Here is an 18,047-nt window from a genome sequence, read left to right on the forward strand (position 1 = left end):
ATGCGACAACTGAAACCCATGTCTTGCATACGTCTGTGAGTAATGGTTCTTGAAGCACTGACTCCAGCTGCAGTCCACTCTTTGTGAATCTCCCCCACATATTTGAATGGAATTTCTACCACATCTTTTCCTTCCCTTCGCCTCTCTATTAATGAACTTGGACACAGAGCTCTGTGAACAGCCAGCCTCTTTTGCAATGGCCTCTTGTGTCTTGCCCTCTTGTGTCAATGGTCATCTTTTGGACAACTATCAAGTCAGCAGTCTTCCCCATGATAGTGTAGCCTACAAAACTAGACTGAGAGACCATTTAAAGGCCTTTGCAGATGTTTTGAGTTAAATAGCTGATTAGAGTGTGCCACCAGGTCTCTGCAATATTTAACCTTTTCACAATATTTCAATTTTCTTAGACACTGAATTTGGGATTTTCCTTTTCAGTTATAATCATCAAAATTAAAAGAAATAAACATTTGAAATATATCAGTCTGTCTGTAATGAATGAATATAACACACAAGTTTCATTTTTTGATGATATTCTAATTAGCCTATATGACCAGCACCTGTATCTCGTTGCTGAAATGTTCATGTGCTACAGTGCTAATATGCAGTGTCATATTGTGCTGGTAATTATAATAAACCAACGACCAGCTAGTAAAAAATTACTAGTTGGTAGCATCCTCTTTTTACGACACTGAGCCCCTGATAGAGGTCACTTTATCTCTTTTAATTTGAAGTAAAACCATTTTTTCACGGATTTGTTTTAGCTTTTATTTATCTTTAATTTAGGCAGGATTGGAATTCCATAGCAGAAAATCGCACTAACTTCCTTGAGGATCACCCTTTACAGGATATCGCTTTTTGTAATATTAGAGTGGCTTTAAAAAGTGGGGAAAGACCTGAAATCTGAAATGTTACAGGTCATCAATCATTTTGTGAATATTTGTTTTCATTGCTATTCTGACAATGAGCACTGTTTAAATATGTCTTATTGCAAAACTTTGTAGAGACAAGGACAAAATCTAAACACCTATCAGCAATCATTATTCTTCTTACACATGCATGCATTGTGGAAGCGCATTATTTCACAGATCCAGGCATAACTTTACAGGTGGGAGAAGTCAATAAAAAAATATACACTTTTGTACTTTATCTCTAAGATGCATTTAACATTTGAAAAACTATTTAGTGTGATTACATAATGTTGGATTTACACATGTGACAATACAAAAGATGTATTTTAAAGTCTGAAATCTTTTTTATTTAACTCCAGCTAAGCCGCATAGATGGGGCACACCATCACGTGATAAAAAGAAGTGCAGGTCTGGAATTAAAAATGAATTTAAATTAATAACATGAAAAATGTCCACAGTTTCTTCTATAAATCATTATTATTTGTTGTGTCTTATATCAACAGGTACTCCTGCTTTCGACCCCTGCTATAACTACACTGAGCTGGATAATGCTTGGAGAGCCACAAACAATAGATTCTCTTCTCAACTAATGTGTGATGGTAATGTCAGCTGGGCTGGATGGTATCGTCTCTTCCTCAATAACCAAAGTGCTCAGATGCCAGACACATGTGTTCCAGAGCAAAGTTGTGGTACTAATTCCACTCTGTGGCTAAACGGTCAACATCCAACAGTTGATGATGGGGTGGTCACCCGACCCGTCTGTGGTAACTGGATGAATGATTGCTGCTATTTTAAAACCCCTTCCATTCAAGTGAAGGCATGCCCAGGAAATTATTATGTCTATGAGTTCAAAGACCCAATGAACTGCAGTCTGGCATATTGTGCAGGTAATAACAATTATATATCTCTTATTTAATAATGTCTGTGCCTCTGTTGAATAATTTACACTTTAAACAAATAGTAAAAAACATTTTTTTGTGACCCCAATATAGAGAAATGTTGTTCAAATTAAAGAAAAAGCTTTTACCTAATTCTTTTCATTTCAGATGTTGATGAATGTCTCCCATCTTCGGTGTGCGGGCCAAATGCTCACTGTTACAAATACCTTGGAAACTGCACTTGTTTGGGTGGATATAATGTCACACAGATGAATGAATCTGTCAGTAACAGTAACCCATGTTCTGGTAAGTGTTTGAGTCATTTATATACATGATCACTGTTCTCAGATAGTGTTTATAAAATAACTGATGTACAGTCAAGTGTCACATTATTGGTGTTTCATTCATTCAGAAATGTTATAAATATTGTGGTGGTTTATATCATGTTTTTCCTTTTAAAGATGTGGATGAATGTCAGGTGAATCCATCTGTTTGTGGTCCAAATTCTAACTGCACAAATGTAAATGGAGGTTTCAATTGTTCATGTTTGGCTGGATTTACTGCTTCATTCCCAAATCTCACCATCAGCATCAATAACACATGCACAGGTGGGATCTAACATCACATCTGTGTTTTCATTTATGATCAATATCAACTTAGATTTTGTTTTGCATTACTGACAGTTTATGTTATTTAATGTTGGTGCTGTTTTGATGCTCTAAACAACAACAAAATATTATTAGATTCCACTCATCAAGTTCAGTTGATCAGTTGTTATGCTTTTATATATTTTTTTCATTCCAGATATTAATGAATGTCTCAATTCATCTTTGGTTTGTGGACCAAACGCATCTTGCAACAATTCCATTGGAAGCTTCTCATGCTCTTGTCTTAGTGGATATGATGTCATGAACATGAACGAATCTGTCAGTAACAGTAACCCATGTTCTGGTAAGTGTTTGAGTTATTTATATACATGATCACTGTTCTCAGATAGTGTTTATAAAATAACTGATGTAAAGTAAAGTGTCACATTATTGGTGTTTCATTCATTCAGAAATGTTATAAATATCTTGGTGGTTTATATCATGTTTTTCCTTTTAAAGATGTGGATGAATGTCAGGTGAATCCATCTGTTTGTGGTCCAAATTCTAACTGCACAAATGTAAATGGAGGTTTCAATTGTTCATGTTTGGCTGGATTTACTGCCTCATTCCCAAATCTCACCATCAGCATCAATAACACATGCACAGGTGGGATCTAAAATCACATCTGTGTTTTCATTTATGATCAATATCAACTTAGATTTAGTTTTGCAATACTGACAGTTCATGTTATTTTATGTTGGTGATGTTTTGATGCTCTAAACAACAACAAAATATTATTAGATTCCACTCAACAAGTTCAGTTGATCAGTTGTTATGCTTTTATACTTTTTCATTGCAGATATTAATGAATGTCTCAATTCATCTTTGGTTTGTGGACCAAACGCATCTTGCAACAATTCCATTGGAAGCTTCTCGTGCTCTTGTCTTAGTGGATATGATGTCATGAACATGAATGAATCTGTCAGTAACAGTAACCCATGTTCTGGTATGTGTTTGAGTCATTTATATACATGATCACTGTTCTCAGATAGTGTTTATAAAATAACTGATGTACAGTCAAGTGTCACATTATTGGTGTTTCATTCATTCAGAAATGTTATAAATATTGTGGTGGTTTATATCATGTTTTTTCTTTTAAAGATGTGGATGAATGTCAGGTGAATCCATCTGTTTGTGGTCCAAATTCTAACTGCACAAATATAAATGGAGGTTTCAATTGTTCATGTTGGGCTGGATTTACTGCCTCATTCCCAAATCTCACCATCAGCATCAATAACACATGCACAGGTGGGATCTAACATCACATCTGTGTTTTCATTTATGATCAATATCAACTTAGATTTTGTTTTGCATTACTGACAGTTCATGTTATTTTATGTTGGTGATGTTTTGATGCTTTAAACAACAACAAAATATTATTAGATTCCACTCAACAAGTTCAGTTGATCAGTTGTTATGCTTTTATACTTTTTTTCATTCCAGATATTAATGAATGTCTCAATTCATCTTTGGTTTGTGGACCAAACGCATCTTGCAACAATTCCATTGGAAGCTTCTCGTGCTCTTGTTGGAGCGGATATAATGTCACAAAGATGAATGAATCTGTCAGTAACAGTAACCCATGTTCTGGTATGTGTTTGAGTCATTTATATACATGATCACTGTTCTCAGATAGTGTTTATAAAATAACTGATGTACAGTCAAGTATCACATTATTGGTGTTTCATTCATTCAGAAATGTTATAAATATCGTGGTGGTTTATATCATGTTTTTCCTTTTAAAGATGTGGATGAATGTCAGGTGAATCCATCTGTTTGTGGTCCAAATTCTAACTGCACAAATGTAAATGGAGGTTTCAATTGTTCATGTTGGGCTGGATTTACTGCCTCATTCCCAAATCTCACCATCAGCATCAATAACACATGCACAGGTGGGATCTAACATCACATCTGTGTTTTCATTTATGATCAATAACAACTTAGATTTTGTTTTGCATTACTGACAGTTTATGTTATTTTATGTTGGTGCTGTTTTGATGCTCTAAACAACAACAAAATATTATTAGATTCCACTCAACAAGTTCAGTTGATCAGTTGTTATGCTTTTATACTTTTTTTCATTGCAGATATTAATGAATGTCTCAATTCATCTTTGGTTTGTGGACCAAACGCATCTTGCAACAATTCCATTGGAAGCTTCTCGTGCTCTTGTCTTAGTGGATATAATGTCACAAAGATGAATGAATCTGTCAGTAACAGTAACCCATGTTCTGGTAAGTGTTTGAGTTATTTATATACATGATCACTGTTCTCAGATAGTGTTTATAAAATAACTGATGTTGAGTCAAGTGTCACATTATTGGTGTTTCATTCATTCAGAAATGTTATAAATATTGTGGTGGTTTACATCATGTTTTTCCTTTTAAAGATGTGGATGAATGTCAGGTGAATCCATCTGTTTGTGGTCCAAATTCTAACTGCACAAATGTAAATGGAGGTTTCAATTGTTCATGTTTGGATGGATTTACATCTTCAGTACCAAATCTCACCATCAGCATCAATAACACATGCACAGGTGGGATCTGACATCACATCTGTGTTTTCATTCATGATCAATAACAACTTAGATTTGGTTTTGCATTACTGACGGTTTATGTTATTTCATGTTGGTGATGTTTTGATGCTTTAAACAACAACAAAATATTATTAGATTCCACTCAACAAGTTCAGTTGATCAGTTGTTATACTTTTATACTTTTTCATTGCAGATATTAATGAATGTCTCAATTCATCTTTGGTTTGTGGACCAAACGCAAATTGTCACAATTCCATTGGAAGCTTCTCATGCTCTTGTCTTAGTGGATATGATGTCATGAACATAAATGAATCTGTCAGAAACAGTAACCCATGTTCTGGTAAGTGTTTGAGTCATTTATATACATGATCACTGTTCTCAGATAGTGTTTATAAAATAACTGATGTACAGTCAAGTGTCACATTATTGGTGTTTCATTCATTCAGAAATGTTATAAATATCTTGGTGGTTTATATCATGTTTTTTCTTTTAAAGATGTGGATGAATGTCAGGTGAATCCATCTGTTTGTGGTCCAAATTCTAACTGCACAAATGTAAATGGAGGTTTCAATTGTTCATGTTTGGCTGGATTTACTGCTTCATTCCCAAATCTCACCATCAGCATCAATAACACATGCACAGGTGGGATCTAACATCACATCTGTGTTTTCATTTATGATCAATATCAACTTAGATTTTGTTTTGCATTACTGACAGTTTATGTTATTTTATGTTGGTGATGTTTTGATGCTTTAAACAACAACAAAATATTATTAGATTCCACTCAACAAGTTCAGTTGATCAGTTGTTATGCTTTTATACTTTTTTTAATTGCAGATATTAATGAATGTCTCAATTCATCTTTGGTTTGTGGACCAAACACAAATTGTCACAATTCCATTGGAAGCTTCTCATGCTCTTGTCTTAGTGGATATAATGTCACTAAGATGAATGAATCTGTCAGTAACAGTAACCCATGTTCTGGTAAGTGTTTGAGTCATTTATATACATGATCATTCTTCTCAGATAGTGTTTATAAAATAACTAATGTTCAGTCAAGTGTCACATTATTGGTGTTTCATTCATTCAGAAATGTTATAAATATTGTGGTGGTTTATATCATGTTTTTCCTTTTAAAGATGTGGATGAATGTCAGGTGAATCCATCTGTTTGTGGTCCAAATTCTAACTGCACAAATGTAAATGGAGGTTTCAATTGTTCATGTTTGGCTGGATTTACTGCTTCATTCCCAAATCTCACCATCAGCATCAATAACACATGCACAGGTGGGATCAAACATCACATCTGTGTTTTCATTTATGATCAATAACAACTTAGATTTTGTTTTGCATTACTGACAGTTCATGTTATTTTATGTTGGTGATGTTTTGATGCTTTAAACAACAACAAAATATTATTAGATTCCACTCAACAAGTTCAGTTGATCAGTTGTTATGCTTTTATACTTTTTTTCATTGCAGATATTAATGAATGTCTCAATTCATCTTTGGTTTGTGGACCAAACGCAAATTGTCACAATTCCATTGGAAGCTTCTCGTGCTCTTGTCTTAGTGGATATGATGTCATGAACATAAATGAATCTGTCAGTAACAGTAACCCATGTTCTGGTAAGGGTTTGAGTCATTTATATACATGATCACTGTTCTCAGATAGTGTTTATAAAATAACTGATGTAAAGTCAAGTGTCACATTATTGGTGTTTCATTCATTCAGAAATGTTATAAATATTGTGGTGGTTTATATCATGTTTTTCCTTTTAAAGATGTGGATGAATGTCAGGTGAATCCATCTGTTTGTGGTCCAAATTCTAACTGCACAAATGTAAATGGAGGTTTCAATTGTTCATGTTTGGCTGGATTTACTGCTTCATTCCCAAACCTCACCATCAGCATCAATAACACATGCACAGGTGGGATCTAACATCACATCTGTGTTTTCATTTATGATCAATAACAACTTAGATTTTGTTTTGCATTACTGACAGTTTATGTTATTTAATGTTGCTGATGTTTTGATGCTCTAAACAACAACAAAATATTATTAGATTCCACTCAACAAGTTCAGTTGATCAGTTGTTATGCTTTTATACTTTTATACTTTTAAACAACAACAACAAGTTCAGTTGATCAGTTGTTATGCTTTTATACTTTTTTTCATTGCAGATATTAATGAATGTCTCAATTCATCTTTGGTTTGTGGACCAAACGCAAATTGTCACAATTCCATTGGAAGCTTCTCATGCTCTTGTCTTAGTGGATATAATGTCACAAAGATAAATGAATCTGTCAGTAACAGTAACCCATGTTCTGGTAAGTGTTTGAGTCATTTATATACATGATCACTGTTCTCAGATAGTGTTTATAAAATAACTGATGTAAAGTCAAGTGTCACATTATTGGTGTTTCATTCATTCAGAAATGTTATAAATATCTTGGTGGTTTATATCATGTTTTTCCTTTTAAAGATGTGGATGAATGTCAGGTGAATCCATCTGTTTGTGGTCCAAATTCTAACTGCACAAATGTAAATGGAGGTTTCAATTGTTCATGTTGGGCTGGATTTACTGCTTCATTCCCAAATCTCACCATCAGCATCAATAACACATGCACAGGTGGGATCTAACATCACATCTGTGTTTTCATTTATGATCAATAACAACTTAGATTTTGTTTTGCATTACTGACAGTTTATGTTATTTTATGTTGGTGCTGTTTTGATGCTTTAAACAACAACAAAATATTATTAGATTCCACTCAACAAGTTCAGTTGATCAGTTGTTATGCTTTTATACTTTTTTTCATTGCAGATATTAATGAATGTCTCAATTCATCTTTGGTTTGTGGACCAAACGCAAATTGTCACAATTCCATTGGAAGCTTCTCATGCTCTTGTCTTAGTGGATATGATGTTATGAACATGAATGAATCTGTCAGTAACAGTAACCCATGTTCTGGTAAGTGTTTGAGTTATTTATATACATGATCACTGTTCTCAGATAGTGTTTATAAAATAACTGATGTTGAGTCAAGTGTCACATTATTGGTGTTTCATTCATTCAGAAATGTTATAAATATTGTGGTGGTTTACATCATGTTTTTCCTTTTAAAGATGTGGATGAATGTCAGGTGAATCCATCTGTTTGTGGTCCAAATTCTAACTGCACAAATGTAAATGGAGGTTTCAATTGTTCATGTTTGGATGGATTTACATCTTCAGTACCAAATCTCACCATCAGCATCAATAACACATGCACAGGTGGGATCTGACATCACATCTGTGTTTTCATTCATGATCAATAACAACTTAGATTTGGTTTTGCATTACTGACGGTTTATGTTATTTCATGTTGGTGATGTTTTGATGCTTTAAACAACAACAAAATATTATTAGATTCCACTCAACAAGTTCAGTTGATCAGTTGTTATACTTTTATACTTTTTCATTGCAGATATTAATGAATGTCTCAATTCATCTTTGGTTTGTGGACCAAACGCAAATTGTCACAATTCCATTGGAAGCTTCTCATGCTCTTGTCTTAGTGGATATGATGTCATGAACATAAATGAATCTGTCAGAAACAGTAACCCATGTTCTGGTAAGTGTTTGAGTCATTTATATACATGATCACTGTTCTCAGATAGTGTTTATAAAATAACTGATGTACAGTCAAGTGTCACATTATTGGTGTTTCATTCATTCAGAAATGTTATAAATATTGTGATGGTTTATATCATGTTTTTTCTTTTAAAGATGTGGATGAATGTCAGGTGAATCCATCTGTTTGTGGTCCAAATTCTAACTGCACAAATGTAAATGGAGGTTTCAATTGTTCATGTTTGGCTGGATTTACTGCTTCATTCCCAAATCTCACCATCAGCATCAATAACACATGCACAGGTGGGATCTAACATCACATCTGTGTTTTCATTTATGATCAATATCAACTTAGATTTTGTTTTGCATTACTGACAGTTTATGTTATTTTATGTTGGTGATGTTTTGATGCTTTAAACAACAACAAAATATTATTAGATTCCACTCAACAAGTTCAGTTGATCAGTTGTTATGCTTTTATACTTTTTTTAATTGCAGATATTAATGAATGTCTCAATTCATCTTTGGTTTGTGGACCAAACACAAATTGTCACAATTCCATTGGAAGCTTCTCATGCTCTTGTCTTAGTGGATATAATGTCACTAAGATGAATGAATCTGTCAGTAACAGTAACCCATGTTCTGGTAAGTGTTTGAGTCATTTATATACATGATCATTCTTCTCAGATAGTGTTTATAAAATAACTAATGTTCAGTCAAGTGTCACATTATTGGTGTTTCATTCATTCAGAAATGTTATAAATATTGTGGTGGTTTATATCATGTTTTTCCTTTTAAAGATGTGGATGAATGTCAGGTGAATCCATCTGTTTGTGGTCCAAATTCTAACTGCACAAATGTAAATGGAGGTTTCAATTGTTCATGTTTGGCTGGATTTACTGCTTCATTCCCAAATCTCACCATCAGCATCAATAACACATGCACAGGTGGGATCAAACATCACATCTTTGTTTTCATTTATGATCAATAACAACTTAGATTTTGTTTTGCATTACTGACAGTTCATGTTATTTTATGTTGGTGATGTTTTGATGCTTTAAACAACAACAAAATATTATTAGATTCCACTCAACAAGTTCAGTTGATCAGTTGTTATGCTTTTATACTTTTTTTCATTGCAGATATTAATGAATGTCTCAATTCATCTTTGGTTTGTGGACCAAACGCAAATTGTCACAATTCCATTGGAAGCTTCTCGTGCTCTTGTCTTAGTGGATATGATGTCATGAACATAAATGAATCTGTCAGTAACAGTAACCCATGTTCTGGTAAGGGTTTGAGTCATTTATATACATGATCACTGTTCTCAGATAGTGTTTATAAAATAACTGATGTAAAGTCAAGTGTCACATTATTGGTGTTTCATTCATTCAGAAATGTTATAAATATTGTGGTGGTTTATATCATGTTTTTCCTTTTAAAGATGTGGATGAATGTCAGGTGAATCCATCTGTTTGTGGTCCAAATTCTAACTGCACAAATGTAAATGGAGGTTTCAATTGTTCATGTTTGGCTGGATTTACTGCTTCATTCCCAAATCTCACCATCAGCATCATTAACACATGCACAGGTGGGATCTAACATCACATCTGTGTTTTCATTTATGATCAATAACAACTTAGATTTTGTTTTGCATTACTGACAGTTTATGTTATTTAATGTTGCTGATGTTTTGATGCTCTAAACAGCAACAAAATATTATTAGATTCCACTCAACAAGTTCAGTTGATCAGTTGTTATGCTTTTATACTTTTAAACAACAACAACAAGTTCAGTTGATCAGTTGTTATGCTTTTATACTTTTTTTCATTGCAGATATTAATGAATGTCTCAATTCATCTTTGGTTTGTGGACCAAACGCAAATTGTCACAATTCCATTGGAAGCTTCTCATGCTCTTGTCTTAGTGGATATAATGTCACAAAGATAAATGAATCTGTCAGTAACAGTAACCCATGTTCTGGTAAGTGTTTGAGTCATTTATATACATGATCACTGTTCTCAGATAGTGTTTATAAAATAACTGATGTAAAGTCAAGTGTCACATTATTGGTGTTTCATTCATTCAGAAATGTTATAAATATCTTGGTGGTTTATATCATGTTTTTCCTTTTAAAGATGTGGATGAATGTCAGGTGAATCCATCTGTTTGTGGTCCAAATTCTAACTGCACAAATGTAAATGGAGGTTTCAATTGTTCATGTTGGGCTGGATTTACTGCTTCATTCCCAAATCTCACCATCAGCATCAATAACACATGCACAGGTGGGATCTAACATCACATCTGTGTTTTCATTTATGATCAATATCAACTTAGATTTTGTTTTGCATTACTGACAGTTCATGTTATTTTATGTTGGTGATGTTTTGATGCTTTAAACAACAACAAAATATTATTAGATTCCACTCAACAAGTTCAGTTGATCAGTTGTTATGCTTTTATACTTTTTTTCATTCCAGATATTAATGAATGTCTCAATTCATCTTTGGTTTGTGGACCAAACGCATCTTGCAACAATTCCATTGGAAGCTTCTCGTGCTCTTGTTGGAGCGGATATAATGTCACAAAGATGAATGAATCTGTCAGTAACAGTAACCCATGTTCTGGTATGTGTTTGAGTCATTTATATACATGATCACTGTTCTCAGATAGTGTTTATAAAATAACTGATGTACAGTCAAGTGTCACATTATTGGTGTTTCATTCATTCAGAAATGTTATAAATATCGTGGTGGTTTATATCATGTTTTTTCTTTTAAAGATGTGGATGAATGTCAGGTGAATCCATCTGTTTGTGGTCCAAATTCTAACTGCACAAATGTAAATGGAGGTTTCAATTGTTCATGTTTGGCTGGATTTACTGCCTCATTCCTAAATCTCACCATCAGCATCAATAACACATGCACAGGTGGGATCTGACATCACATCTGTGTTTTCATTTATGATCAATAACAACTTAGATTTAGTTTTGCATTACTGACAGTTTGTGTTATTTTATGTTGGTGCTGTTTTGATGCTCTAAACAACAACAAAATATTATTAGATTCCAATCAACAAGTTCAGTTGATCAGTTGTTATGCTTTTATACTTTTCATTGCAGATATTAATGAATGTCTCAATTCATCTTTGGTTTGTGGACCAAACGCATCTTGCAACAATTCCATTGGTAGCTTCTTGTGCTCTTGTTGGAGCGGATATGATGTTATGAACATGAACGAATCTGTCAGTAACAGTAACCCATGTTCTGGTATGTGTTTGAGTTATTTATATACATGATCACTGTTCTCAGATAGTGTTTATAAAATAACTGATGTACAGTCAAGTGTCACATTATTGGTGTTTCATTCATTCAGAAATGTTATAAATATTGTGGTGGTTTACATCATGTTTTTTCTTTTAAAGATGTGGATGAATGTCAGGTGAATCCATCTGTTTGTGGTCCAAATTCTAACTGCACAAATGTAAATGGAGGTTTCAATTGTTCATGTTGTGCTGGATTTACTGCCTCATTCCCAAATCTCACCATCAGCATCAATAACACATGCACAGGTGGGATCTAACATCACATCTGTGTTTTCATTTATGATCAATAACAACTTAGATTTTGTTTTGCATTACTGAGAGTTTATGTTATTTTATGTTGGTGCTGTTTTGATGCTCTAAACAACAACAAAATATCATTAGATTCCACTCAACAAGTTCAGTTGATCAGTTGTTATGCTTTTATACTTTTTTAATTGCAGATATTAATGAATGTCTCAATTCATCTTTGGTTTGTGGACCAAACGCAAATTGTCACAATTCCATTGGAAGCTTCTCGTGCTCTTGTTGGAGCGGATATGATGTCATGAAAATGAATGAATCTGTCAGTAACAGTAACCCATGTTCTGGTAAGTGTTTGAGTCATTTATATACATGATCACTGTTCTCAGATAGTGTTTATAAAATAACTGATGTAAAGTCAAGTATCACATTATTGGTGTTTCATTCATTCAGAAATGTTATAAATATCTTGGTGGTTTATATCATGTTTTTCCTTTTAAAGATGTGGATGAATGTCAGGTGAATCCATCTGTTTGTGGTCCAAATTCTAACTGCACAAATGTAAATGGAGGTTTCAATTGTTCATGTTGGGCTGGATTTACTGCTTCATTCCCAAATCTCACCATCAGCATCAATAACACATGCACAGGTGGGATCTGACATCACATCTGTGTTTTCATTTATGATCAATATCAACTTAGATTTTGTTTTGCATTACTGACAGTTTATGTTATTTAATGTTGGTGCTGTTTTGATGCTCTAAACAACAACAAAATATTATTAGATTCCACTCAACAAGTTCAGTTGATCAGTTGTTATGCTTTTATACTTTTTTTCATTGCAGATATTAATGAATGTCTCAATTCATCTTTGGTTTGTGGACCAAACGCATCTTGCAACAATTCCATTGGAAGCTTCTCGTGCTCTTGTTGGAGCGGATATGATGTCATGAACATGAATGAATCTGTCAGTAACAGTAACCCATGTTCTGGTAAGTGTTTGAGTCATTTATATACATGATCACTGTTCTCAGATAGTGTTTATAAAATAATTGATGTACAGTCAAGTGTCACATTATTGGTGTTTCATTCATTCAGAAATGTTATAAATATTGTGGTGGTTTATATCATGTTTTTCCTTTTAAAGATGTGGATGAATGTCAGGTGAATCCATCTGTTTGTGGTCCAAATTCTAACTGCACAAATGTAAATGGAGGTTTCAATTGTTCATGTTTGGCTGGATTTACTGCTTCATTCCCAAATCTCACCATCAGCATCAATAACACATGCACAGGTGGGATCTAACATCACATCTGTGTTTTCATTTATGATCAATATCAACTTAGATTTTGTTTTGCATTACTGACAGTTTATGTTATTTAATGTTGGTGCTGTTTTGATGCTCTAAACAACAACAAAATATTATTAGATTCCACTCATCAAGTTCAGTTGATCAGTTGTTATGCTTTTATACTTTTTTTCATTGCAGATATTAATGAATGTCTCAATTCATCTTTGGTTTGTGGACCAAACGCATCTTGCAACAATTCCATTGGAAGCTTCTCGTGCTCTTGTTGGAGCGGATATGATGTCATGAACATGAATGAATCTGTCAGTAACAGTAACCCATGTTCTGGTAAGTGTTTGAGTCATTTATATACATGATCACTGTTCTCAGATAGTGTTTATAAAATAACTGATGTACAGTAAAGTGTCACATTATTGGTGTTTCATTCATTCAGAAATGTTATAAATATTGTGGTGGTTTATATCATGTTTTTCCTTTTAAAGATGTGGATGAATGTCAGGTGAATCCATCTGTTTGTGGTCCAAATTCTAACTGCACAAATGTAAATGGAGGTTTCAATTGTTCATGTTGGGCTGGATTTACTGCTTCATTCCCAAATCTCACCATCAGCATCAATAACACATGCACAGGTGGGATCTAACATCACATCTGTGTTTTCATTTATGATCAATAACAACTTAGATTTAGTTTTGCATTACTGACAGTTTATGTTATTTCATGTTGGTGAGGTTTTGATGCTCTAAACAACAACAAAATATTATTAGATTCCACTCAACAAGTTCAGTTGATCAGTTATTATGCTTTTATACTTTTTCATTGCAGATATTAATGAATGTCTCAATTCATCTTTGGTTTGTGGACCAAACGCATCTTGCAACAATTCCATTGGAAGCTTCTCGTGCTCTTGTTGGAGTGGATATAATGTCATGAAAATGAATGAATCTGTCAGTAACAGTAACCCATGTTCTGGTAAGTGTTTGAGTCATTTATATACATGATCACTGTTCTCAGATAGTGTTTATAAAATAACTGATGTACAGTCAAGTGTCACATTATTGGTGTTTCATTCATTCAGAAATGTTATAAATATCGTGGTGGTTTATATCATGTTTTTCCTTTTAAAGATGTGGATGAATGTCAGGTGAATCCATCTGTTTGTGGTCCAAATTCTAAGTGCACAAATGTAAATGGAGGTTTCAATTGTTCATGTTGGGCTGGATTTACTGCTTCATTCCCAAATCTCACCATCAGCATCAATAACACATGCACAGGTGGGATCTAACATCACATCTGTGTTTTCATTTATGATCAATAACAACTTAGATTTTGTTTTGCATTACTGACAGTTCATGTTATTTTATGTTGGTGATGTTTTGATGCTTTAAACAACAACAAAATATTATTAGATTCCACTCAACAAGTTCAGTTGATACGTTGTTATGCTTTTATACTTTTTTCATTCCAGATATTAATGAATGTCTCAATTCATCTTTGGTTTGTGGACCAAACGCAAATTGTCACAATTCCATTGGAAGCTTCTCATGCTCTTGTCTTAGTGGATATAATGTCATGAACATGAATGAATCTGTCAGTAACAGTAACCCATGTTCTGGTATGTTTTTTAGTTAAAAATATTTGTGTATTTACTGGATATTGCGTGTTTATCAGGTGCTTGATGTAAAGTGTTACAATTCTAGAAATTGACAAGTGTTTGATTCATTTTTATACATGATCACTGTTCTCAGATAGTGTTTATAAAATAACTGATGTACAGTCAAGTGTCACATTATTGGTGTTTCATTCATTCAGAAATGTTATAAATATCTTGGTGGTTTATATCATGTTTTACCTTTTAAAGATGTGGATGAATGTCAGGTGAATCCATCTGTTTGTGGTCCAAATTCTAACTGCACAAATGTAAATGGAGGTTTCAATTGTTCATGTTTGGCTGGATTTACTGCCTCATTCCTAAATCTCACCATCAGCATCAATAACACATGCACAGGTGGGATCTAACATCACATCTGTGTTTTCATTTATGATCAATAACAACTTAGATTTAGTTTTGCATTACTGACAGTTCATGTTATTTTATGTTGGTGATGTTTTGATGCTTTAAACAACAACAAAATATTATTAGATTCCACTCATCAAGTTCAGTTGATCAGTTGTTATGCTTTTATATATTTTTTTCATTCCAGATATTAATGAATGTCTCAATTCATCTTTGGTTTGTGGACCAAACGCATCTTGCAACAATTCCATTGGAAGCTTCTCATGCTCTTGTCTTAGTGGATATGATGTCATGAACATGAACGAATCTGTCAGTAACAGTAACCCATGTTCTGGTATGTGTTTGAGTCATTTATATACATGATCACTGTTCTCAGATAGTGTTTATAAAATAACTGATGTAAAGTAAAGTGTCACATTATTGGTGTTTCATTCATTCAGAAATGTTATAAATATCTTGGTGGTTTATATCATGTTTTTCCTTTTAAAGATGTGGATGAATGTCAGGTGAATCCATCTGTTTGTGGTCCAAATTCTAACTGCACAAATGTAAATGGAGGTTTCAATTGTTCATGTTGGGCTGGATTTACATCTTCAGTACCAAATCTCACCATCAGCATCAATAACACATGCACAGGTGGGATCTAACATCACATCTGTGTTTTCATTTATGATCAATATCAACTTAGATTTAGTTTTGCAATACTGACAGTTCATGTAATTTTATGTTGGTGATGTTTTGATGCTCTAAACAACAACAAAATATTATCAGATTCCACTCAACAAGTTCAGTTGATCAGTTGTTATGCTTTTATACTTTTTTCATTCCAGATATTAATGAATGTCTCAATTCATCTTTGATTTGTGGACCAAACGCATCTTGCAACAATTCCATTGGAAGCTTCTCGTGCTCTTGTTGGAGCGGATATGATGTCATGAAAATGAATGAATCTGTCAGTAACAGTAACCCATGTTCTGGTAAGTGTTTGAGTCATTTATATACATGATCACTGTTCTCAGATAGTGTTTATAAAATAACTGATGTAATGTCAAGTGTCACATTATTGGTGTTTCATTCATTCAGAAATGTTATAAATATCTTGGTGGTTTATATCATGTTTTTCCTTTTAAAGATGTGGATGAATGTCAGGTGAATCCATCTGTTTGTGGTCCAAATTCTAACTGCACAAATGTAAATGGAGGTTTCAATTGTTCATGTTTGGCTGGATTTACTGCTTCATTCCCAAATCTCACCATCAGCATCAATAACACATGCACAGGTGGGATCTGACATCACATCTGTGTTTTCATTTACGATCAATAACAACTTAGATTTTGTTTTGCAATACTGACAGTTCATGTTATTTTATGTTGGTGATGTTTTGATGCTCTAAACGACAACAAAATATTATTAGATTCCACTCAACATGTTCAGTTGATCAGTTGTTATGCTTTTATATTTTTTTTTCATTCCAGATATTAATGAATGTCTCAATTCATCTTTGGTTTGTGGACCAAACGCATCTTGCAACAATTCCATTGGAAGCTTCTCGTGCTCTTGTTGGAGCGGATATGATGTCATGAAAATGAATGAATCTGTCAGTAACAGTAACCCATGTTCTGGTAAGTGTTTGAGTCATTTATATACATGATCACTGTTCTCAGATAGTGTTTATAAAATAACTGATGTAATGTCAAGTGTCACATTATTGGTGTTTCATTCATTCAGAAATGTTATAAATATTGTGGTGGTTTATATCATGTTTTTCCTTTTAAAGATGTGGATGAATGTCAGGTGAATCCATCTGTTTGTGGTCCAAATTCTAACTGCACAAATGTAAATGGAGGTTTCAATTGTTCATGTTTGGCTGGATTTACTGCTTCATTCCTAAATCTCACCATCAGCATCAATAACACATGCACAGGTGGGATCTAACATCACATCTGTGTTTTCATTTATGATCAATAACAACTTAGATTTAGTTTTGCATTACTGACAGTTCATGTTATTTTATGTTGGTGATGTTTTGATGCTTTAAACAACAACAAAATATTATTAGATTCCACTCATCAAGTTCAGTTGATCAGTTGTTATGCTTTTATATTTTTTTTTCATTCCAGATATTAATGAATGTCTCAATTCATCTTTGGTTTGTGGACCAAACGCATCTTGCAACAATTCCATTGGAAGCTTCTCATGCTCTTGTCTTAGTGGATATGATGTCATGAACATGAACGAATCTGTCAGTAACAGTAACCCATGTTCTGGTATGTGTTTGAGTCATTTATATACATGATCACTGTTCTCAGATAGTGTTTATAAAATAACTGATGTAAAGTCAAGTGTCACATTATTGGTGTTTCATTCATTCAGAAATGTTATAAATATTGTGGTGGTTTACATCATGTTTTTTCTTTTAAAGATGTGGATGAATGTCAGGTGAATCCATCTGTTTGTGGTCCAAATTCTAACTGCACAAATGTAAATGGAGGTTTCAATTGTTCATGTTGGGCTGGATTTACATCTTCAGTACCAAATCTCACCATCAGCATCAATAACACATGCACAGGTGGGATC

General features: G+C 33.5%; 1 protein-coding gene across 1 annotated transcript in view; it reads left to right on the top strand.

Moving 5' to 3' along the window:
• LOC306904569 (uncharacterized protein) overlaps window positions 1-18,047 on the top strand; it is a gene marked incomplete at its 5' end in the record, with an annotated part of 32,059 nt that continues 14,012 nt past the window's right edge. The window contains 28 exons of the mRNA XM_079474557.1: window positions 1-35; window positions 784-881; window positions 1,002-1,105; window positions 1,268-1,316; window positions 1,412-1,795; window positions 1,955-2,092; window positions 2,248-2,394; window positions 2,591-2,737; window positions 2,893-3,039; window positions 3,233-3,379; window positions 3,535-3,681; window positions 11,367-11,513; window positions 11,706-11,852; window positions 12,008-12,154; window positions 12,651-12,797; window positions 12,993-13,139; window positions 13,295-13,441; window positions 13,637-13,783; window positions 13,939-14,085; window positions 15,315-15,461; window positions 15,658-15,804; window positions 15,960-16,106; window positions 16,301-16,447; window positions 16,603-16,749; window positions 16,946-17,092; window positions 17,248-17,394; window positions 17,591-17,737; window positions 17,893-18,039. Coding sequence (XP_079330683.1) covers window positions 1-35; window positions 784-881; window positions 1,002-1,105; window positions 1,268-1,316; window positions 1,412-1,795; window positions 1,955-2,092; window positions 2,248-2,394; window positions 2,591-2,737; window positions 2,893-3,039; window positions 3,233-3,379; window positions 3,535-3,681; window positions 11,367-11,513; window positions 11,706-11,852; window positions 12,008-12,154; window positions 12,651-12,797; window positions 12,993-13,139; window positions 13,295-13,441; window positions 13,637-13,783; window positions 13,939-14,085; window positions 15,315-15,461; window positions 15,658-15,804; window positions 15,960-16,106; window positions 16,301-16,447; window positions 16,603-16,749; window positions 16,946-17,092; window positions 17,248-17,394; window positions 17,591-17,737; window positions 17,893-18,039 — 4,042 coding nt within the window. The remainder of the gene's footprint in view (window positions 36-783; window positions 882-1,001; window positions 1,106-1,267; window positions 1,317-1,411; window positions 1,796-1,954; window positions 2,093-2,247; window positions 2,395-2,590; window positions 2,738-2,892; window positions 3,040-3,232; window positions 3,380-3,534; window positions 3,682-11,366; window positions 11,514-11,705; window positions 11,853-12,007; window positions 12,155-12,650; window positions 12,798-12,992; window positions 13,140-13,294; window positions 13,442-13,636; window positions 13,784-13,938; window positions 14,086-15,314; window positions 15,462-15,657; window positions 15,805-15,959; window positions 16,107-16,300; window positions 16,448-16,602; window positions 16,750-16,945; window positions 17,093-17,247; window positions 17,395-17,590; window positions 17,738-17,892; window positions 18,040-18,047) is intronic.

The sequence above is a fragment of the Barbatula barbatula genome, assembly GCF_947034865.1.
Source record: "Barbatula barbatula genome assembly, chromosome: 15".
In the NCBI taxonomy this organism is placed as follows: Eukaryota; Metazoa; Chordata; class Actinopteri; order Cypriniformes; family Nemacheilidae; genus Barbatula; species Barbatula barbatula.